The following is a 22,564-nucleotide window of genomic DNA, read 5'->3' on the forward strand; positions in this document are numbered from 1 at the left end:
GAAGCTTACATGCATGCAATTATAGATGACTTAAGATACACTGGACAGAGCTATTTTGCCAAATAAGAGATGACTCAGGAAGTCTGTCCACTAATGCATTCTGCATTTTAACAACTCCAAAATGTTTTATTCATATTACTTTCTTTTAGCACAAGGATAACAGAATGTTAAAAATAATAAGGATGTAAAAAATATGAGAAAGTGTGGAGATTAGAGCTTTAGGATATGCTGTTCTGTGAAGTAGGTAACAGGCCAGTTCCAGATTGCACTTTCCCCATGGTAGTGTCCAAGTTTGAAGCATTACACATAATGAGTCGGTAATGATAAAATGGTCTTGATGAATGATCCACCTCATGCTCACGCATTCCTAAGAAAAATAATTTTAAAAAACATTGTTGAAAGTACACACACACACACACACATATATATATATATATATATATATATATATATATATATATATATATATATATATATATATATATATATATATATATCGTGGTGTGTGTGTGTGTGTGTGTGTGTGTGAGAGAGAGAGAGAGAGAGAGAGAGAGAGAGAGAGAGAGAGAGAGAGAGAGAGAGAGAGAGAGAGAGAGAGAGAGAATGTGGTCGTTGCTTTCAAATGCTTTTTAATGATGCTAGATGGTCAGACCTCTTAAGTATTTTGGTATTCTAGTAATTAGGGTAATAACGTACGATGTACTTATTCGATAATACAAATGTTCATATTAGTTTGAATAGTTATAGATTATAATAATCAAAAATGTATTAGAAGTGAATAACTTTTAGTTGTCCATTCAATTAGTCACAGGTAGTTTTGCTGGAACCCGAGAAAACTTTCCGTGGTATGTCAGCGTTTTGTTTATTAAAGAGAGAAAACGTAACCTACCTAGAGGATCTGTTTTAACGTCCGACGATGACTTATCGCAGTAAATGTCGTCCTATTGATTATGGTCTGTGCTATCGGTGGGTTTAATCCATCAGTTTTCTTTTAAAATCTTTCCTGTCCGATATCGGCCTTCTTGAATTGTGATAGCTCTGTACCTTCCCAGTAATCGACTAAAGTGGAGGACACCACAAGTGCAGTCGCAAGCACAAGCCAGAGGGAGAGACATTAACACGGAGGATGGGTGGCAACTGTGTGACTGATTGCTGCAATTTGCAAACATTTTAGGAATGCATCCAGCCTTTTAACGTATAATATTTTTTCTGTCTTGTGTCTTTCTGCCTTTTTTTGTTTGTTTGTTTGTTTGTTCTAGAAACGAGGAAATGTATTAATTCGGTTCTATCAGTGGATAGTACTTGAACATAAACGTTATTTACAATTTCGTACTATACACTTTGTACTTTTTTGGGTTGTTTTCAATCCAGCTGACATGTAGGAAATCGATACTGACGAAGTCAATACGAAATCTCAGAAATACAAAGGAAATTAAGAAATGTCACATTTGGTATATTTAACCACTAGCTGTTAATTGTATTTTGGCTAATTTGAAACTATCTGTGTCATGGAAGGCCGAACTTAAAAGTCATCTACGTAGTTCTGATGTATTTCGCTTTACAAAATCTGCTGACAAATTTTTTTTTTAACCAAAATCCAACTAGAGACTAAAAACTGTTGCATGATTTTATCTTAATTGCCATTATATACATGGGCAGGAGGGTACAAGATCAGGCTTTGTTCTAATTCTTGGTTCCTGACATAAAACCATTGCTTTGTTTGATGTTTCCTGGCTGAAATACACCCAAACATATAGCAGTAGAGTGCTGTTCTTCCTCTATTGTGCTCAGATTGTAGACCAGATGAGACTGCACTGCTTTGTTCTCTCTGACCAGTCACACATTTCCTTTCATCTTTGGGGGCAGCTCACAAGACAGTGTCCCCCAATCATTAGAGTACTGGCTATTGCATGTAAGTGCCCAGGTGCATTCGAGATGCTATATCAAAAGAGTATCATGTCTTGTGCTATATGAACTTATTTTTCCCTATTTCTCAGAGTTAACATGCTCTATAATCCATTAGTACAACTGTTATGCTGCATATGTATTTCTAAATGTACTGTCACTAATCAATGGCTTGAATACAGCAAGCAATGCTGTCTTTAAAGTCATCAAGGGGTCTGAGATGTGAATCTGCATAATGGAATTCATTGCAGGTGCTGTTTAATGAACACAATGATGAACCAAAGCTTATGATAATCTCCTGCATCTTCTTCTCTCTTGTTCTCTTCCTAGTCTTCCTATGTTTTTCTCCCCTTTTTATTTAAGACTTGTGTGTACACAAATTCTATAAACACTAAACAGTGCATTACTCTTTGTAAAGAATCAAAGTCTAATAAAAATGAAGTAATTTTGGATAAGGGCCAATAAGTACATATAAGTAAATTTCAAGTGCAAACAACATTAAAAGGACTCAAAAACTGTTTATTCCACTCAACAATTTATCTAACTAAACCAATGTTCAAAGTGTAATTTAAAAACAAGGTGATGGACATTGACATACAATACAAAAACAATTCGAAATTACATTATATATTAAAGAAATACATAAGCACATATAATGATTAAAAAAAGCCAAAAAGAAAAGGAGATGTTAGATGGAAAAACTAGAAACGGGTCAGCATTTAAGGTCCTAGCTGAAAGTAACTTTCAGAGGAGAGTGGTATGGTCTAAGGCCTGCACTCTGGAGGCAAACAGATGCACATTCTTCTCAACTTCTGCGTTCAGCTCCTGCTGAGAGGCCCTAGGATTTCTTCTCACAAAGTCAGCCACATTTTGAATGCATTCTTTCTGTGGACATACATCAATAAAGGTAATCTTTATGTGCATGAATTAATGGGCACAATTAATGTCAAATACTCTGACAAAAGGTGAACACTGCGGTAGTGTGCTCTTATCATGGACAAATGAGCAAACATTTATAATCAACTATTTGTATTTAGCTAAAGCTATTGCCTCTACAGCTTGAGATCTTCAGGAGCTATTGCTTAGCATTAATAACAACATAATAGTAATAAGTATTAATAATAACTACAATATTTATAGTAGTATTCAATAATGCCTTACCCTATAAGCATCCACTTTTCCTTGCCCGGATAGTCTATTGAGTACTTCTCGTGCCACTTGTATGCCAGTAACAGCAGTCAGGAATTCTTTGCACGCTACACTGTCAGTCGTAAGCCAGCCAAGTAGAGCCAACTGCAATTTACAAATACATTTACAGCTAAAGACCTAAAATTACAGCGTTTTATGCAACTAATGTATAGCAACAGCAATATTTGGTAATGTTTATGCTTTCGTTGAGAATGCACATTACCAATTAGGATGCGATCTAAAAGTTTAGTAGGACCCTGTATGACATTGTTAATATTAGCAGGCTGAAAAACTTTCTTTATCTTTTCTCATATGTGTGGAAAATATCAGTGATTCCTTGTGTAACAGACTTAACAGCGTTACGACTAACTTTGCAAGCTAGCATCTAGCTAGCGGTAATATTTGTCGACTAACCTGCTGCATTAATTGAGCATCCGACATCTCACTGCTCGAGTTTTCCCTCCTCAGATCCGCCATATTTTCTGTTTGGAATAAAAAAATAAGTGTGTGTATGAAAAAAAAAATATATATATATATATATATATATATATATATATATATAAACAACTAAAGCACACATTACATATTCTTGTCTTATCTTACTATGACAGTAAAATAATTAAATTATCGTATTTTGTTTTCAAGACAGCCATAACACCATAACCGTGCACTTACCCAAACCTTTTCACTTCCTGTTTACATACGCTGCCTTTCCGCTTGCTTGAGTTAAATAAGATAGCTTGTAAATATTAGTGCCCCCTAGTGGTTATGCCAAATCGGTGCTTTTGAATACATGCTTTACTTCACATTTGACCATATTTATTTGATTTAAAATAAAACACCCACCATCGTCAGCGAACACCATTCAATGCCAAAATGAAGGAATTAACATTGATAAATCATTTATGCATGCATTCTAATTTAGTTTGCCAGTTGTTGGTAGTGAAGAAGCAAAAGAAGAAAAAAACAACTAAAGCATATTAATACAATATCCAACTACATATATTAATACAAAAACTGTTCGACACATCTAACAGACATCAGATGTGATCTTGGGTGAACTTTCCCTTTAACCTTCACCACACACACACAAACATATATATGTATATATAAATTCCCTAGTCATCCTCCTCCTTCAAGCTCAGGACCTCTATCAGAGGCCTGGGAGCTTGATATCTTAGCTAACAAAAAATTAGTAAACAGCAAACAAACAATCAGTTAATCCTTTATTCAGCCCCCTTGTCGTGGGATTCAGAATTTTCCAGTGATAATCGCATGCACTATTGCATAGTTTCCTTTGCATGAATTCTGTATGTAAATACGAGTGCAGTAGCCTTATACCTGGCAGTAGAATACGCCAGTGGCAAAAAGTCTACAGACAAGTTTAAATATTTATTATTTCTTTTATTTTAAACTGTTTACTGGTATCTATCCATCATTCATTTTAATACCTGCCATATACACACAAGTTCTCTGCACTACTAGAATACAGTTTGTCCGTTTGCTTCCCAATTCAAGAAAAATTTTAACGTTGAGGGGCAACAATCAGCGGTCCTCTTTAGGCTTGCAAAAGAATCCCAGTTGTTTCGTATTTACATCTTTTAATTGTTCCAGTTGTCTTTGGGCACGCCGATAAACATATTCTATATACATGACATCTGTCTTTTTTATGGCAGCGTTTGAGCGGAATTCCTCACGTATCCTCGGTAGAAAACCCGGCTTATCTCGCCCAGCGCGTAGGAACTGACGGTACAGTGATAACACCTGTTTCTGCAATGTGCTGTGACGCACCATGGCGACGATAACCTACAGAAAGGAAGGTTAACTTAAGTGGCAGGGTACGGTGCTAACTAACTAGCTAGCTAGCTAGCTAAATAAATAAACCCACAAGCGCTAGCCTCTCTGACTTCTCATTGTTGATTCATTTAGCTAAAAGGTTTACCTAGATATGAAGCTCTATTCATCTAACTAGCGTTTAAAATATGCTTGACGACCCGACATTTTAACAGCAAATGGATGCAGAAAACGTGCAATTATTTATCAAATAACCCTAACTGCTAATTAATAGTGCTCAAATTTTCAAACTCAATTCTTTGTATAGGTAGCTAAACGTTATCTAGCTAGCTACTTAGCTTACACTAGCTTTATATGCTACGGCTTATTTAGCTAGCCAGGCTCAGGTAAGTAAAGTAGCTTTATATACTTTACCGTTGTCAGTGAGATGTTGATATTTATTTAGAACGTCACTGGCGATAAGGGCAAGATTTAATGTACAGTAACATTTTTGCTATACCTTCCAAACATACGAGATCTACCACCTTTCAACCTAACCTTATTTGTTTTACTCGGCATGAACTATAGTTTTCCTTACTCAACACCGTCCTCTAGTGATTGACTGAACACATTCCGTCCTAGTGTTGTGTAACCTTGTGCAACCCAAGAGTTTTCGTCACCAGCACTGGAACAGCACAGCCTTGCACGTTTTTAGGCTTTGTCTGTTTTAGCAGAGTTAATCCAGCAAACATTCCATTAGTTGTATCAGCTTTGTAACATCAGGGAAAACTTGAAAGTAATTTTCTATTATATAAGGGCAGTGGTAGCTCAGTGGTTCAGGTAATTGATTTGTAATAGGTATGTTGCTGATTCAAGCCCACCGTTGTCACTGTTGGGCCCCTGAGCAAGGCCCTTAACCCTTAATTGCTCAAGTTGTACTCAGTCATAATTGTAAGTCACTTCAGATAAAAGCACAAGCTAAATGTAATATTTTATACTTTTTTATAATTGCTGCACCTGCAAAAATACAACTCATAGATATCGCTAAATATTGTACAAGTTTAACATGTGGAATAGCTGGTAAGATTGGTGACAAGAACATGTGCAAAGCACATTGACCTACCATACCTCCAAAATATTAAAAAAGACAAAGGCAAAACTAAGACATTTTCTTTTATTTTAAAAATAATTTACAGCATTCTATGCAAACTGTAGTCTATACTTTATATTGCATAGCCTACGACTTTGAGATAATCAGCAGATAGTGGCCTACAGAAATGTGACATTGCAGCACAATGGAGGTACTGGAATTTCTCTGATAATATTTACTCTATTTCAAAACAAAAGGCCAATGAAAATGGAAAGCAACAGTATTTTATGCAATTATTGTTATAGGTTTAGGCAGGTTATTGTATATTATTTAACTACATTTTATCATGTGCATTCAGTACTCACCAACAGTATTGAGTTAAAAGACTTTACTGAGTGTTGTCTATGTTGCATGCCCTACATTTTGATTATTATTGCACTCTAATATCCATTACTCCCCTCCAAATGTTTCTTTGATGTTGGCCTACATCATAGTTCCAACATCTGCCTTGGCATAGCTGTTTAACAACATTACCTTTCACACAAATTCACCAACTAGCACAATGCCCTGTTCACAGCAAAATTCAGTAATAAAGGCACCCAATATATAGAGTGGCCATTTTAATAACCCCTAAAAGGAGAACATCACACCACCAAAAGGAGGACAATCAGGGGACAGGAATATGCCACTACACCTCACAAAATTAAAACCATAACCTGTCTTATTTAGATAACAGAATTAACCAATTTCATCTAGAAATGAATGCTTTAATCACCAAACTTGGTATCAGTTTTTAAGTCTGGCAAAGTGCACAGAAGGCAGGATATTCATCTTTCCTACTATTTAAAAGGAAAGGACATACTGACCACTGAGAATTTAAGTAATTTTTCTTTTTGGTGTTTCAGACCATTGCAATTCCTATCTTACTAGCATTTGGAGTGTTGTCTTTTTGCGGTTAGCCATTAAGTGAGGTACAAGGTGATCTGTTAAACCAGTGATGTGGACAATTGTATACTAGTACTGAAAGATACATGTTGAGCTTATAATGTAGAATGGATGTTCCAAAGGAAAATTACAAATTTTCATGCCTAAAACAAGCACTGGTTGACCTATCGTATAATCCATTGGGAGAGCTAAGAGAAGATAAACTCATGCACAATAACCTGACCAAGTTTTAAAGAAAATATTCCAGGTACAATTTTGTACCAAATGTATTCCAGGTACCAAGTTCTTCAATTTGTCTGTATGGAGCAAGGGCCTACAATTTGTAGCTCATGCCATGTGAAATAGTAGCTTACTGAGCATTTTTTCTTTAAATTCACTATATTCATTGACTCTAGCTTTGCACACATCTCGTATGTCTATATAATATAATGTAATACACAAAATGGCATTAGCTAATTACATGCTTGCCATTTAAAGCCAAATGAACATTAAGACAATGCAAATCAGAGGTATCTATAAAATGTATGGCTAACATATTGAATAGGTTTCCTGATCATTTTCAAACACAAAGAGTCAGTATTGATTTGTAATGTATTATGTCTAACAACTTGAAACAATGGTGAACCGCATTTCAATGACCAATGAAATAGCAGGCCATAAGCTGGAAAGCTGGATCAAATGCTACCAGACATACAGGAAAAATAATATTGAGGCATTTTAGGATGAACCAGTAAGCCACTATCTCACCAACATTATTAAACATTATTCAAGGGTACTAGTAGATGCGCATTGACTGAAATCCAGATGATTAATTATTAATGATTATTATTTGGGATATGACTGATTGATTAGTTCTTGATTGTTGCTGGAAAAGTTTCAACCTGGAAAAGCAGCTCACACATTATCTCATACATTATAGATCCTTGTTTTATGACAACTTGTACTGGATGTTATGATGGCAGAGGTATAGTCTTAATGAGGGATATAACATTCTCCTACAGTCCAAGATATTCTGCTAAAAAGACCACCAGAACTTTGGTGAGATTTTCCACAGTATCACTGTGAACCTTGTCTGCAGTGTCCTCCACTGAATGCAAATAGGAAGGGAAGGGTGTAGCAATGATGTGTAGCACTGGAACTCCTACATTTAGCAATAGACAGCCAAAGAGAATGGGAGACGAAGAGAAATATTTAGCTCTTTGGAAAAATAAGACAAAGTCCTTGGGCAAAAGGTTTAATGGTTTAAGATTAAGTTGTCTAAACTTAATTCAGTCAGCTCATTTCTTACCCCTCTGAAGGAAAGGTGTATGGTCATCTTCTACTGGAGCCATGATTATGTCCTTCTTGAAGTAGGTCTGCTCAGTGGAGTAGGAAGAGAGGAGGCCCAGGTTATGGAGTCTCTTTTCTTGAAGACAGGCCCATCCAGAGAGGAACAGAGTATTCTCAGAATAAAATGCTAAATGATCATTTATTTAATAATTAAAATTATTGTAACTAACTGAATACAGCAACAGTAGCATATTCAAAAAGCTAAAATATGACCCCGCTTTACACCTCTTTACAAAGAGACTTATTACAGATCAAATTAATTCAAGAAATGGTCATACCATTATTCATTCTGAATGTGAAGAACAAATTGAATAAATTAAGATGCTAATAAATTTAAATCTCCCCAGTTAGATTTAGACTGATGCATTACCTGCAGATATAAGACGTTCAAACCAACGAGCTGTATTCTCAAAATGGTTAACAAATGTAGGACTTGGGGCACCAATCAGATCCAATAGAACAAAGAGATCCTGGCAATCCCAATAACAACATGATAAGAGGACATTATTACATAAAGTTGATCAAAACTACACAAGACAAAGGAAAATTCATATATATTCATATATATATAGTTTACATGTAGCACATGTAAAGGTTGCATTGCAGGCTATAGTACTGAAGAACAAATTGGTCTATCCTCTCTGAACTTTAGAACCATATTGAATGAATACTATGATTTAAACATAAATTGGTTTCAACTCCTAGAACTTCAGAAACAGTTTGCTTGCACAGCTGATGAAGGACATCTTTCAAAAACACACACATACACACACATATACAAATATTATATATATATATATATATATATATATATATATATATATAGATAGATAGATAGATATATATAGATAGATAGATATATATATAGATAGATAGATAGATATATATAGATATATATATACAAATATATATTTGTACATATATGTGTGTGTGTGTGTGTGTGTGTGTGTGTGTGTGTGTGTGTGTGTGTGTGTGTGTGTATGCACCACACACACAAGCACTCTTACAATGGCATGCAGCAGTGTAGTATGTTCAGAGGCTGGAGGATGTGGAACTTGGGACATGTAGTCAGCGAGATGGCGGGAACCATACAACGAGTCAGTGGGGGACCTCTCCTCAAATGCTTCTTCACCATCAAAGAAGACTAACTGTAGTGTCACTTGAGCACTCTTTATAAAGGCGAGAGACAAACCAAAGCTGTGACTTTTTCTGTAAATGTATAAACCAAACACAGAGTTTGTTAGCTGACAATAAACTGTTTGCTTTTGTTTGTTAGCTTTTATCCTATCTATCTAATCAGTGAAGCATTCTACTTTTCAGATCATTATCACCTTATAGGTTACCTTCATAACTGGTGTAAAGTAAAATGCTCAAAGTTTTATGCCATTAAAGGGCAAAGTTTGAAATTGTGGATTTGCAAAGAAATTACATTGGTACAATGCAGAAGCACTTGTCTTCATTACAGATTAAGTAACAGTGCCAGTAACAGTAACACTAGAGCACTGTGGCTAGCTGGCTATTCATAGTTCTGACAGAGATGTACTTTTAGGGCTCAGAAGCACCTATTTACCCTCAAAAAGCAACCTGTGAAGTACTGAGGATAATATATAAAGCATGCAGATTTTCTGTCTTAAGTTCTAATGTGATATACTTCCTTAGAAATTCCAGGTAAGTAGTAACTATCATCATTGACAGTTCAAGGTACACATTGCCATACATCTTCATTGGATTCAGAAGATTGTAGACTCATCTACAATCTGTATTTACACACACCTCTATACAGAAAAATAACCAGCATTGAATTAACACCTACAGTGCACCTACACTGTTTATATGTGTGCAGCAGAATACAAAAAAAATAAAACACTGCATAAGTGAATTCAGCACAGGGAGGGATGCTGTGTATTAACTCACCTGCTGTTTAAGCTTTTTCAGATGTATGTCTAGTGCAGTGACGAGCTCCAGCATCATAGCACAAGAAACTGCTGAGTCAGTAGCCCCCAAAAAGACCTGCTTCTGGTCAAGGGGACCTATTATCTTTGTGTCATAGTGACAAGCCAACAGCAGTCGGCGTGGAGCCATGGGGTCTAACACTGCCAGGATGTTAGAGAAGTTAATTGGACCACGAGGGGTTTCAGAGTTAAAGGAATCAATCTCCACTGACCATCCCGCAGAGAGAGAGTCCAAGAGTGAGGAAATATGCTGTATTGTAATGCAGATGAGGAGGGAAATAAATAATTAAAGGAATAATTTAGAAAATGTTTTTTAAAAAATTAAATAAAATTTTAATTATTTTAAAAAATGATTTCATGCAAAAGAATTCACTTGCTTAAAGTGCTACAGTCAACTAATCCCTTTGATACCTTACCCTTTGAACAGCAAGGCTACCACGGGAACCCGGATTTCGCTCTATAAGTAATGGCTTGAGATGGGCATACCATAGTCTACCCCAGTTCACCTGAGAGACCAGTCGTTTCACTTGGGCTGCAGTAGGCTTACTTGGCCTGTGAGTCAGCTGAGGAAAATTGTTAAATTGCACAGGAGACAAGCACATGTTTTATGTACACATAAGTAATAGGTAGTAATTTGGTATCATGCCATACGATGTGTGCAGCCGTATTACCTTTATTATCTTATTATCTACCATTTAGTCAACAACTAAAGACAGACATATGCATGACACCCACCTTATCGTTGTTAAGATCTGGAACCCTGACTGAAATATTTTCTTGTCTATTTGTTTCATTGGCAGATAACACTAACCCCAGAGTCAGAGCCATTCCCAGCAGTATGCACAAGCACAGCAGAAACATTCGCACTCGGCACATTCGCCGCTGGTGGCATGGGCCATGAAAGCAGCTCAATTTAAACGCAGCAGTCTTATACCTTATGCTACTCATCTCAAACTGCAAGGAGTACAGCAAGTAGTGGAATCTGCGAGCATTAGGAAAAGAGATAAACAATCATGTAAAATAGCTTAATATGTGGGGCGTGATTTACACCGCCAAGTTTAAACAAACTCCACGGCACAAACGTTAACGTCCAATTAGCAGTAGTGCTATACATTAAAATGAATCTCTCTGCCTTCCTCTTTGAATTTTCGGATTACTGTGGAAAAACTGCTACGTTAAACAAAAATCTACAATAATGTAGCACTTAACGTCGGAGCCTCGGAATTAACTTCATTAACATATATGTTAATTTGACAGAGAGACTACACATTAATAAACGTAGCAGTAAATGCGCAGGACATAGCAAAAATACTCCTTTTCATTCGCAGTCTCTGAATTCGTTCCTGTATAAGCATAGCTATAAAAAAATCAATACGCTGTGTATTAACACCAGCTGCAGTTACCTGCATTCTCCCTCAAGTGACACGCAGTGATCAGCCAGCTTGCGCAAATGGACAGCGATCAGTGCTGAATCTTGATACAGTCGCTCGGTGAGAGCAGTACAATCGTCACGGTCAGTCAAGATGACTGTTCATTGAACTGTTTTTTAATTAGCAGTTCTGTCCGACGTGTCAGCGTTCCTAGTCCCTACAGGCAAGAGGTAGTCTGGCACACCACACCATTGCAGCTCTTCGGAGACGGTATGACTGAAAGTCCTGTACGGTTTAAAGACCCAGGGAACATTTTTTTTTTATTATTCAAATGTTTGTATGATACTAAACTAGAGCGCTGTATTAAGCATTAAAGCATGAAGCATTCATCAGATTCTATATAATAAACCTAAAATGGTACGGTTTAGAGGCAAGAGCTACCCCCATGGGGTCACAGTTTGTATTATATACAGTAAGTGCCCAGCAGAGCACACAAAAGTTCTCCATGTGAACAATATTAAATATCGTGTCAAGTTAAATTGGAAGACGTTACAGCCGTATAACGCTTTAATTAAGAAACGCGCAGCCTGTGCAGTTAAGCAACATTTACAATGTTACCTGTGCCCATTGGAAACTAAAATACATTTAAGCTTAGAAATCTAACGCAGAGATTTTCATTAGCCAATCAGCTCCACGGCAAAAAATGATTGGCTATTTGGCGATATTCAGCCAATGGCAGCTGAATGAGCAATGCTGCCCTGTTACTGTCTTGATAATCTATCAAAGGCGGTTTTGAGTAAATAAAGTATTTTAAGTAATAAAGGACAGGTATGTCAATTACTAAGAAATAATAATATGAAAAAATTTGAGAAGCACTTTTAATAACGATTAAAAACACTTCGCTACATAACCAAATGTTAGGAGCAGTCAGTTGACTTAGCTAACTAGCTAACCTAATCTAGGGTTGGCTATCTTGATTTTCAGTCCACACAGTGCACAGCTAACTAGCTAGCTAACTAGGTTACATAGCTAGTACACTGATGTAGTCATTTAAGTCTAAATGTCCAGTACTGGTTGTCGAGACTAAAAAATAAATTCTTGGCTAACTAGCTGGCTGGTTAACACTTTGTCTTTACTGCAGGTTACACCTCACCTTGATGCTTCATCCCTCGCCAAAGCAATGGCCCCAGCTACCGTGAAAATGAAAGACAAGACTCGGAAGAAGAGGTGATTAATTACAACAGTCAGTTGTAATGAAGTAACGAACAATTTAGTAATTTACCCTGGATGAGTGACTTTTAAGGACTATAGTATTATGACTGATAAAGATTTTGAATCATTGTAGAGATTGCTATGACTGGAACACAACCTGGAACAACAGCCTGAAAGAGATAGGTTGTTTGCTACCCATTTCTGAGACAGCCAGTGGCCGAGGTCTTAGTAAGGTAACAGCGCTTTGCTGAGATACCCCTGTTATCCGTAGTTATGCAGTGTAAAATCGTCATTGTTGGCCATATTTCTTTCCCAACAGAAGGAGACACTTATCCACATGCTGCAATACTTTGATTTTCTTCAGAGTCATATACAGAGTTTACAGAGTAGCCTCCCTTCTCACTGCCTCCCAGAAGTCAATGAGAGAGGTGCAGTTAATTTCTGTGATGTTCATTATGTAAAACTCATCCTTTTCAAATTTGGAAGGTAATGTATGTAAGTTGATGTATGTATTCATCCAGTTTTTGTGTGTTTGAATGAGAGAAGAATCTGACTCAGAGAGTGAAGACATGCACGAGCCGGAGCCTAGCACACCCCCACACTTACTGAAAGCAAAGCGCAAGTACAGTTGTTCCCGCTCACGCAAGAAAACCACACTGAATCCAGGTCAAGCCTTGCAACTGAACAGACATACTGTACAAAGAAAAGTACAGTAAACTGTGTGGCGTACATTAGCATAGAAAGAGATGCACCTGTGTTGTTTTTCTGCTAACTTTTTAATGTAAATTTTTGTAGAACCATTTGATGACAAAAATTTGAGCCTTCATGAAAAAGATCCTGATAGAAATGTCAGTAAAGAGGCAGAGTATCCAGCTATATGTGGGACTGAACAAAGCACGTGGCAGGTTGATGTTGACACCTCAGTGCCAAGTTCTTCTGATTCCAACTACAGTCTTAATGCACTATTGCCAACCATGTCCTCTTCTGGAACAGGTAAAGGAGTTTATAAGTTTCGTCTTAATTTGCTGATGTGTGGTTAAATGGTATCACGTATGTACCATACATTATATTTAGGTCCATGGCTTAATTTTGCTGGCTAAAAAAAACCACAATTTGCTCCTGAACCTATAGTGGATTAATTTTTTTAAATGTTTTGTTTTTTATAACCCTGACAGATAAGATTGAAATTTCTTACACCAAACCTGTATTGAGTTTGCAAATAGCAATATAATATCAGAAGGATTTTAGATTTTATTTTTGTCAACCTCAGTCACAAAAAAAGTTATAGTTGAATCCCTATTCTAGTCTATAAAATAGTGCTGTCTCTGCTGCCAGTGCACTAAAAAGCAGAAGTAGATGATTGTATGTAAGGATTATTTTAGTGAACAATTTTAAAGTGTATTTTTAATTTCTATTTTTTTATGCTTATTATGGGCACCATGATGGACACTCACTTTTTGGTCTTGTGGTTGGGTTCAAGGCTATGTATGGTTGCTACCTTCAGTTGTTCCTATATGCACACAATAAATGTGGATGTAAAATTTGAAGTTTAATTTATGAATATCTGGTTTCTGTCAGGTTAACAATTACAGCACTATGTAAGCATCCTACACAAGGATGCACCAATTTTAAAAGAACAAAACAGTCCAATTAAAACAATTTATATCGTTTTTTTTCTGTGTTGTATTCTTGTAGCATATAGTATCTGTAGTCAGGAAGCATGGATTCATTAACTTTATTATTCAAACAAATATCCCCAAATATAATTAGAAAGTATTGTTATATTGATTTTTATCTATACTGCTTAGCACTGTGCATAGTCAGGTAGAGTACAGGAAGTGCTTTTATTAGATAGAGCAAGTGGTAGAATAAGACATCTGTGAGACATGTGCTTACATGTCTGTAAGCAGGAAGCACTGTGGATCAGGAATCACCTTGTCTTGGAAGCCACTGCTCTGTTTGTGATGATAGGACAGGAAGTGAGGATGGAAGTCCAGGAAGAAAAGACCTTGACACTCCACCTTCAGGGTTGGTACCCATTTATATGTGAATGAGTTAAACATTTACAAGACAAATAATGAAAGGAAATTGAATTTAGAAGTAGAAGATTTGCAGCATAAAGAAAAAAAAAATTGCAATAAATTTGCAATCCTCCCTCCAGTAAATTAGAAATCTGAGCAGATGGTTAGAGGTGACCACACCAGCATTTCAAGTGAGAGTGCCACAATATTACATTTCCCTGTCTTCTTGTTGGTGGTAAAACCTGCTAGCCAAATAACAGTATTACTGAAGCAACCTCAATATGTACGTGGGCCTGTGTTTTTGTCTTTATTATGTCCCCAGGTCCTTTCTTCTGAAAGACCATATGCTTGGAGTCCTTTCACCTTTGGCAACAAAGAGGATGCCTACTAGTCCTACACTCCCACAGACACCTGTTCTGCCATTTTTCCCACTGCTGGGAGCTGGGGAGAGCCTACATCTCAGTCCCTCTCTGCTCACATCACCAGCTCGTGGCCTTAGTCACCCACTATTGCCTGAGGGACAAGAGGAGCTGCAGAGTAAGACGTCTTAACTGTGCATTCCACGCCAGCTGCCCAGGCTGTCTTTGTCTATATATAAAATATATATACAATTGGCAGAAAATGAATATCCAGGGAATTAGAGGAATAGTAGAAAATACTGCTTCAAAGTCTTATCTATTATCTAAATGGCTTACACAGAGAAATTATAAATAAGACTGTCATCTTTATTGCTTTTAATTTTTTTCCTATTACAGCATTATTTGAAGATGTTTGGGTGACTCCTAAACCTGTTGTTCTTAAAGAATGCAGCTTGTCATGCCATTCTCCAGGTGACTGGGTGAGTAAATTTAAATGATATGAGTGCACTATCTGGTCAAAATGTGCATACTATCAGTGTAGGTTTGCTGCATTCAATTAAGAATGGCTAACTAAAAAACTTTAAATTGCCACTATAAATATAAAATATAATGTAAATCATAAAATATTAGAGCCTAATGGTACAATAAGCAAATGGGTGGATTATATATCTGAAGTATAATAGTACACACAGATAGACAATTGATTTTTACAATTAACAGTTACTATATGGATATATAAATAATGTTGACAACTAAACTTACCATTCTGGCACATCTGCCAGTAGCCATTGTTGAGGATCAGATATGTAGGGCTGTATCTCCCCAATGATATCTCTAACCCTGCAAAATGTGGCTTGTCTTTTATCCTTTACACGAATTTACCAGGGAGAGTGGGTGGGCAGATATGTTTCCAGTCAACATATTCATAGAATCTGAATTTGATAAGTATAAATGTGTAGGCTTGCTACATTCGCTAATGACCTTTGTTGAGAAACCACCACATCACGCTATTCATTTAAAGTTGAAAAATGATTTTAAAAAAAAACATTTATTTGGACTTAAATCACCGAATGCTTGTTTTTATGCCAGCACTATCTCCATGTGACTTGTGTCTTTTCTTAGAGTGAAGAAGAGGATAGAGGTTCAGATGATGTAACCTGGACGCCGAAGAAGCATATTCGTATGAAGAAAACAAACAAAGTTTACCACAAGAGAATCTCCAGAAAGGGCCAGGCAGTAACAAACCCTGGCATGAAGAAGAAATGTGTGAATGGTTTTATCATGTTTTGTCGCATGAACAGGAGATTGTATCTTAGGTGAGTCTAGATCTTCTTTACTGCCTATAATGTAGTCTCCTTTAGTGCGTCTTGGAGGATTTAGGAGATTTGTAAGACAATAATGGATGGAAACACAAACATATCCCTGACCTCTGATCAGAACTCATCCTGGCATGCCGTCTACTGTGGTTACTAAAGAGCTGGCCAACTTGTGGCACATCATGCCTAAGCAAGAGAGACATGTGTATTGGTAGGCCTGCAAAATTCCTCTATTAGCAATATGTTTTGATAAGAGTTCACAGACTCCCTTTTGTCCTAACCATATTCTTTCTTTATTTTAGTCTAAAGGCCCGTCACTTCAGTCGTCAGCAAAACCGCAATGTGCGCAGTGAAGTCCAGGATGCAGAAGGGGAAGAGGAGGACTGTGTACCAAGCCCGCTGCACATGTTATTAGCACACAGAGATATGTGCTTTCCTCCCAGTGGAAAGCCCTGAGCAAGTGCTCCTGCAGTGGGTCTGTACTACACCCTTTCACCTTCTAAGTGTATACTGTAATCACAGGAAGGAAGTACGTTTTTTGAGTCTTCTCCTTTGGCATACACCAAAATCTAGTCATTCAAAGGCAGTGTCATACTGCTGAGTCTTAAAATACCTTCAAAGACATTGATAAATAGTTAAATATACTAGCATTATTTACCATAACAGTAACTGAGTGCAGATGTCCACCAAAAAATTAAGATTCCAGTTATTTACTTGTTAAATTTGCCATTTACTACATTAATTTGAAATAATTCATTTATTCACTGGGTGCAGTCTACTTTCAAATGATTTTGAAAGAGAAGCAGGTACTCAAAGGGTCTGTATTTTTATTCCATAAAGTACTAAGATTATCAGTGGTAATAAATACTGTTCTTGTTAACAATTTATTATTTTGTGGCAGTTGTGTTGTTGTGTTGTTTTTTTGTAATATAACAATTATTTTCATCAAAGGAAATGCACTTAATATTTGCTAATAATAGGAACATATACTCAGGTTTGTTTATTGCCTATTTAGAGTACCTTTATTTTTATTAATACTGTATGTTACTTATACTACAAACTCACTCTGGTTGCAGGTCATGCCAAAGCTTTAATGCACCTCCCAGTAGAATATCTTTTGAGTTATAACTTTTGTGAAATTTAAACACTTTGCACATCGTGTTGCTACCTTTTTAAACTTGATTAAAGTACAAGAAATTCAGATTTTGATGTGTTTTTCACACATTGTTCTGTTTACTGTCATTAAACATTTGGTAGATTTTTTGTAGCTGTGCATTAGCAGACAGAGACTCTTCTTTCAGGTGCTGGTTGCTCATGCGAAGTTTGAGTACCTCTGCCATCAAAGCCACTTTGTTCTTCTTTTCCTGAGTCAGACAGAGGACAAACACATGGCAATGACGTGTATGTCTGTCCTCAGGCAGAGTACACACAGAACACCTGCACTATGAGGTTGTATTTGGCATTCATAACTGCAAAATAAGCTTACCTTTACAAGATCACTGCTTAGCTTTCTCAGTGTCATTTCCAGGTGAGACAGCGGGTCAGGAAATTCAACAAAATTGTCTTCAAAACATCCTAAAAGAAGTCTATATGACAAATTAACTTATAAGTGTTCACATGATGATCTAAACCACTGGTGTAAAAGCAGTAGAGGGCTTTAGATATCTTAATGATTAGGCTTAAGATTTAGGCAATTTAATGGCATTATTTATCAATTGATTACTTCTCAGAAAAATATCTACTCACTCTGTGTCTCCACTGACAGGCAGGCTATCATCTGGAATGTTCTGGCAGCTGTAAGATGGGCTGCATGTTACAGGACTTAGGCCTGAATGCATGGTGTGTGGCTCTACATATAGGAGGTTAGCCTCCCTCTGCACTGTGAACATAAATATGCCACTCAGAATGAATAATTAATTCAAAACATGTAACTACAATCAGGAAAAACAGATTTTCCCCATTCTTACTCTCATAGACCTCAGCAGCCTTAACCAAATGGTTCCTATCAAGGCCATGGGCTGTATTTAGTACAGGCAGGAGTCCATGATCAAACTGAAGATCCATGTCCCATACCTCAGACTCAACGAGCCCTGATATTGATTGGCACACTAAAAAACATAACATAAAACAAAAAACATCAGTCCCCATTTTATTTTTTTAAATCATGTAATAGGACATAGAATCAAGGGAGTGGTCTGACAAGAGTACTGAACAAGAGCATTTAATTTGTTAGACTATTTCTTAGTTGATAAATCTTACCTCTGGGACCAGACTGCAGATAGAGGTTGCTGGGCCTGCACAGAGGTTGTTTGCTGAGGACATGGCTGGCTAACATTAAAGGGCTTGGAGAAGCTGAATCATGCTTTTGGAGCTGACTAGGACTGCCAGGTGTCTTTGTTTGCTGAAGAGAGGTCTTTTAGAAAACACATAAAATATGTCGCTTAGTACAAGCATTATCAGCAAAACAAAATACCAACAATTTCACTTTGGAGAATCATTGGCCTGAACTGCCCTAATTCCTTTGAGCCTCAAGTTTGTAAAAATAAAACTACTCACCGGGTCATCCTGAGAGTTGTCAGTTGTGTCATCCATGACAATTAGTTTTTTCAAGTCCTCCACTATTGTGCTTCTGTGAATAGGTTGTGGAGAGCAAGATGGCCGAAGTGAGGCAACCACTCGGGGCTGACCAAACACATTCTTTGAGGTTATGTCCACCTGACTGCAGAATAACAAAGTCCTTAACACAGAAATAACTCTTATGTCAGATTATTATGTAATGGTAAATTTTAAATTATACATGCAATCCATGCAGGTTTTTTTTCTGGTCTAATAAACCTGACTCAATTAGTATTGGGCTTGAGGAATCAAATGTATTAAAGTAGGAGCAAAACAATTGCAGCACATGTACTTAGACATACAAAAACATTACACAACAGAGACTCCAGTCCTCTGAGGCAGTCACCACAAACATTTAACATGTAAATACTGTACACACACATTAGATAATGTAGAACTGTACCAATGTTATTTTACATCTAGCATACTGATAATGCTGGTGTTATAATTTAGTAATTTATTTAAAAAAAATTGTTTTCGTTGCTTTGTTTGTTCTCATATTTTTTCCTTTTGCTGTTGTTTAGCCTATCTGTTGGATTGCTCATGAACAATATATAATTACAAATAATGTCTTGATGGTTCTCCAAAGAGGTGGGTGGTGGCAGCCAAAAAAAAAAAAAAAAAACTTAACAAAAAATAAAATCATCAGTTTCATCTTATTTGCTGTCAAGTCACATTTTTACTATGTAGGTTAACTTTTAGGATACACACCTCTTATTTCTTTTGCTAGATGAATTGTTTCTAACATCACTGGAGTGTTTTCTGACTTTTGAATGAAACATCTCCTTGTCCATGTCCAGGTTTCTGTTTCCATGAGTGATGCTGCCATGTGATTGGCTGGATTGAAGGTAGTCAGAACTATCCAGAGAGTTTGGAATACAGTTGCACGGGCTGCACTTGTTGTTACTTGAAGACTGTAAATATCTGTTAGGCTGGTCTAGTGACGGCTGGATTTTTGGAAGATCCTGGTCACATTTTTGCATGCTAGAGAGACTTCGGATATTTTGTCTTTGTGTTAGCTGATCTTTGTTGGACTGAGGTGGGCAAAAATGATTCCAGACATATTCCATCCTCCTAGAAACTGGTGTACTTGGTAAATTCAGTGAAGACTGGTGTGGGCTGGAAAAACACTGATTCTGGATGTCCTTTATGCACTGAAATTGCCTGCTGTGCTGCTGCTGGCCGAGTTGTTTCAGTTCTGTTGTTTCTGAAATTACCGCTTTCATCAAGCAAGGCTTTTCTACCAATGTTGTCTTGATTCTTTGTGGTTTGCAACATAGTCTGCTACCAAAATAAACACACAAAGACCACAGACTAAGTACCAAAACATTCATGAACATAAAAACAGAGCTGAAGCACACACTGTAGAGGCACAAATATTGTAGGTCCATAATCAGTATTAAAATGTACTTGATTCAAAAGGAAGTTCTCATAAAAACATATTTTCTTTCATAGGTTGTGAACTACCTATATAGCCTTGATTCCTTGTATACCAACAGCTTTCTCTACAATGTCTGTACAAAATAACAGTACATCACATGACTGCTGAGGTTCTTGTTTGAATCCTGGGTATGGGAGTGACAGAAATGAAAAAACAGAATTGTCACACCTTCCCATAACTGCCCCATTCTCCACCCAAGGAATTTTTGCAATACAGAACTATTCTGCATGGAGCAGGATAGCAGGGGACCTCTGGGACAATGATGTGTATATTGGGTTATTAATTTAACTATACAACAAAACAGCAATATTCTTGAGCAAGACATAACTATCATGTCTATTGTATCTCACCTTTGTTTCAGAACAGCTATCTTGGAGTTGGACAGAGGCAAAGTGTGAGTAATGTTTTCAGTTGGGGAACACACTTTCAAAGGCTTGGCTGAGAACAAAGAAGGCTCACAGTGTTTGGATCGAGGGATCTTGGGACTGTAGAAGCCTGGCTGTGCCAGTGGGGGTGGGCTAGAAGACTGAGCGATACATCCATATTTTCCACTGTGGCTAGAGCACTGATCCTGTAGCTCTCTGTACTTAGATTTATGGTCTTTGGTATATGGAGAGAATGCGCTTGATTCTGTGGCACTGTGAAAATATCCAGAATGCAGAAAATGGGTCTGGAAGACAAATAAGGTAACAATATATGCAATTAAATGTACTCCTGTAGTTTACCTGGTTCAGTTCCCATGGTATTGTCATCTGGATAAATGTGTAAATTCTCTGGATAAGCATTTCTTCCAAATTCTATAAATATTGGGTACCATTTAGAGTATCAAGGATGATTCAGAAAATTAAAAAAGCAAACTCACTCTTGGCAGGCTGTGGGACTCAGGCTGATGATGCTGACTCTCTGTTTCTACCTCTTTCTCATAATTAAGCACTGCACAAGGGGTTATCAAAGTATGCTACATTAGCTGCACTGAGCGCTGACACAGAGCAAGCAAATCAGTGCAAAGCCCTGCCTCTGTATTAATGTTTTAAGATACAAGGCTCTAAAATGCAATAAAATGAAAAATGCAGTGTACCTGCATTGTCATTTTCACTTGCGGTATTTAGTCTGGTGAACTCCATATCCCTACAGAGTTTCATACTAATCAGTTGTGCACATAATGTACCAAAGAGAGAATAACCATACATAATAAGAACAAGAGAATAACAATTCAGAGAAAGGTTAGGAGTACAATATGAACTCATAGAATTAGAATGCTAGAACTGTGAAAAAGTTTCTGGCTTTACTTTAACAAGGTATTGGTTTGTGTGAGAGAGTTACAGCTAACTAACACTGTTATCCTTATTCACTTTTACATATTTGTACACAAATTAAAATAAATAACACCAAAGATTCATTAAAGGATCCACAAGCCCAAGCTGATCAAAATAATGTAACACTTACACATATTTCTCTATAGTGATTTCATTTTAGAGCTCTGTTGGTTCTTCAGAGGATGGTCAAGAGAAATATGGTGGTACAGAGTGACCAAATTCAACTGAGGCATGCAAACAAGTCCACACAAAACAAAGCTGTGTGAGCCCACAAGTCAAGACTTGGAACAGAAGCATGGATTGTTTTGTTCAGATGTGTTTGCCTGTCATCAATAGTGCGTTTGTCTGCACCAGGCAATGTTGCAGTGTTGTACTATAATATCCTATGTATAGTCACTGTGCATTTACCTGAGTAAAGGGAAAATGATATGCATCTAATATCACCCATCTTAGAAAGGTTCTCATGTTCTCAACCTTCACGAAAATACTTACTACTAGATGGAGGTCCAAGTTGAAATCACTGAAACAAACATGGAGCACCTTGCATTTGTGACTGTCCAGCACGGCCTGCACTGATCTCTCCTTTTGTGTTTTCTCCAACAAAAGCAGAAAAGTTGTACTATATTATACCACTTGTCCTGCATTAGTAGTATACATGTGCTTCTGCAGGCAGACTAGAGAAGTCTCTTTGTATTATAACTATCTTAAGTATATTTTGAATGTATTGCACA

General features: G+C 37.0%; 3 protein-coding genes across 9 annotated transcripts; all 3 read right to left on the bottom strand.

The window, feature by feature from the left end:
- Nucleotides 1-2,403: 2,403 nt before the first annotated feature.
- On the bottom strand, nucleotides 2,404-5,465 carry LOC113573493. Of its 2 annotated transcripts, XR_003410214.2 has the most exons (5): nucleotides 5,302-5,465; nucleotides 3,769-4,899; nucleotides 3,508-3,575; nucleotides 3,067-3,198; nucleotides 2,404-2,790 (listed from the first exon to the last, which is right to left on the bottom strand). XR_003410214.2 is itself a non-coding variant. In XM_027003793.2 (4 exons), exons 2-4 carry the CDS (start codon nucleotides 3,568-3,570, stop codon nucleotides 2,650-2,652), a joined length of 336 nt encoding a protein of 111 aa, XP_026859594.2. In that variant the 5' UTR covers nucleotides 3,571-3,575; nucleotides 3,769-3,801; the 3' UTR covers nucleotides 2,404-2,649. The 2 variants fall into 2 exon arrangements, 1 of the variants encoding a protein (XP_026859594.2); XM_027003793.2 differs by lacking the exon at nucleotides 5,302-5,465 and having other exon boundaries at nucleotides 3,769-3,801.
- Nucleotides 5,466-6,026: 561 nt separating this feature from the next.
- qpctlb (glutaminyl-peptide cyclotransferase-like b) lies at nucleotides 6,027-11,810 on the bottom strand. Of its 3 annotated transcripts, none has more exons than XM_035526839.1 (8): nucleotides 11,586-11,810; nucleotides 10,994-11,164; nucleotides 10,599-10,745; nucleotides 10,145-10,432; nucleotides 9,238-9,399; nucleotides 8,601-8,700; nucleotides 8,190-8,306; nucleotides 6,027-8,042 (listed from the first exon to the last, which is right to left on the bottom strand). In XM_035526839.1, exons 2-8 carry the CDS (start codon nucleotides 11,072-11,074, stop codon nucleotides 7,897-7,899), a joined length of 1,041 nt encoding a protein of 346 aa, XP_035382732.1. In that variant the 5' UTR covers nucleotides 11,075-11,164; nucleotides 11,586-11,810; the 3' UTR covers nucleotides 6,027-7,896. The 3 variants fall into 3 exon arrangements, with proteins under 3 accessions (XP_035382732.1, XP_026859741.1, XP_026859749.1); XM_027003940.2 differs by having other exon boundaries at nucleotides 10,918-11,164; XM_027003948.2 differs by lacking the exon at nucleotides 10,994-11,164.
- A 5,439-nt stretch (nucleotides 11,811-17,249) lies between these two features.
- LOC113574403 lies at nucleotides 17,250-22,066 on the bottom strand. Of its 4 annotated transcripts, none has more exons than XM_027005326.2 (11): nucleotides 21,964-22,066; nucleotides 21,596-21,645; nucleotides 21,380-21,450; nucleotides 20,868-21,187; nucleotides 19,788-20,360; nucleotides 19,017-19,197; nucleotides 18,720-18,873; nucleotides 18,428-18,568; nucleotides 18,207-18,339; nucleotides 17,947-18,046; nucleotides 17,250-17,824 (listed from the first exon to the last, which is right to left on the bottom strand). In XM_027005326.2, exons 2-11 carry the CDS (start codon nucleotides 21,639-21,641, stop codon nucleotides 17,678-17,680), a joined length of 1,866 nt encoding a protein of 621 aa, XP_026861127.2. In that variant the 5' UTR covers nucleotides 21,642-21,645; nucleotides 21,964-22,066; the 3' UTR covers nucleotides 17,250-17,677. The 4 variants fall into 4 exon arrangements, with proteins under 4 accessions (XP_026861127.2, XP_026861118.2, XP_026861109.2 ...); XM_027005317.2 differs by having other exon boundaries at nucleotides 19,788-20,357; nucleotides 21,596-21,660; nucleotides 21,964-22,065; XM_027005308.2 differs by having other exon boundaries at nucleotides 21,596-21,660; nucleotides 21,964-22,064.
- Nucleotides 22,067-22,564: the final 498 nt, after the last annotated feature.

Source organism: Electrophorus electricus, chromosome 6, assembly GCF_013358815.1.
Source record: "Electrophorus electricus isolate fEleEle1 chromosome 6, fEleEle1.pri, whole genome shotgun sequence".
In the NCBI taxonomy this organism is placed as follows: domain Eukaryota; kingdom Metazoa; phylum Chordata; class Actinopteri; order Gymnotiformes; family Gymnotidae; genus Electrophorus; species Electrophorus electricus.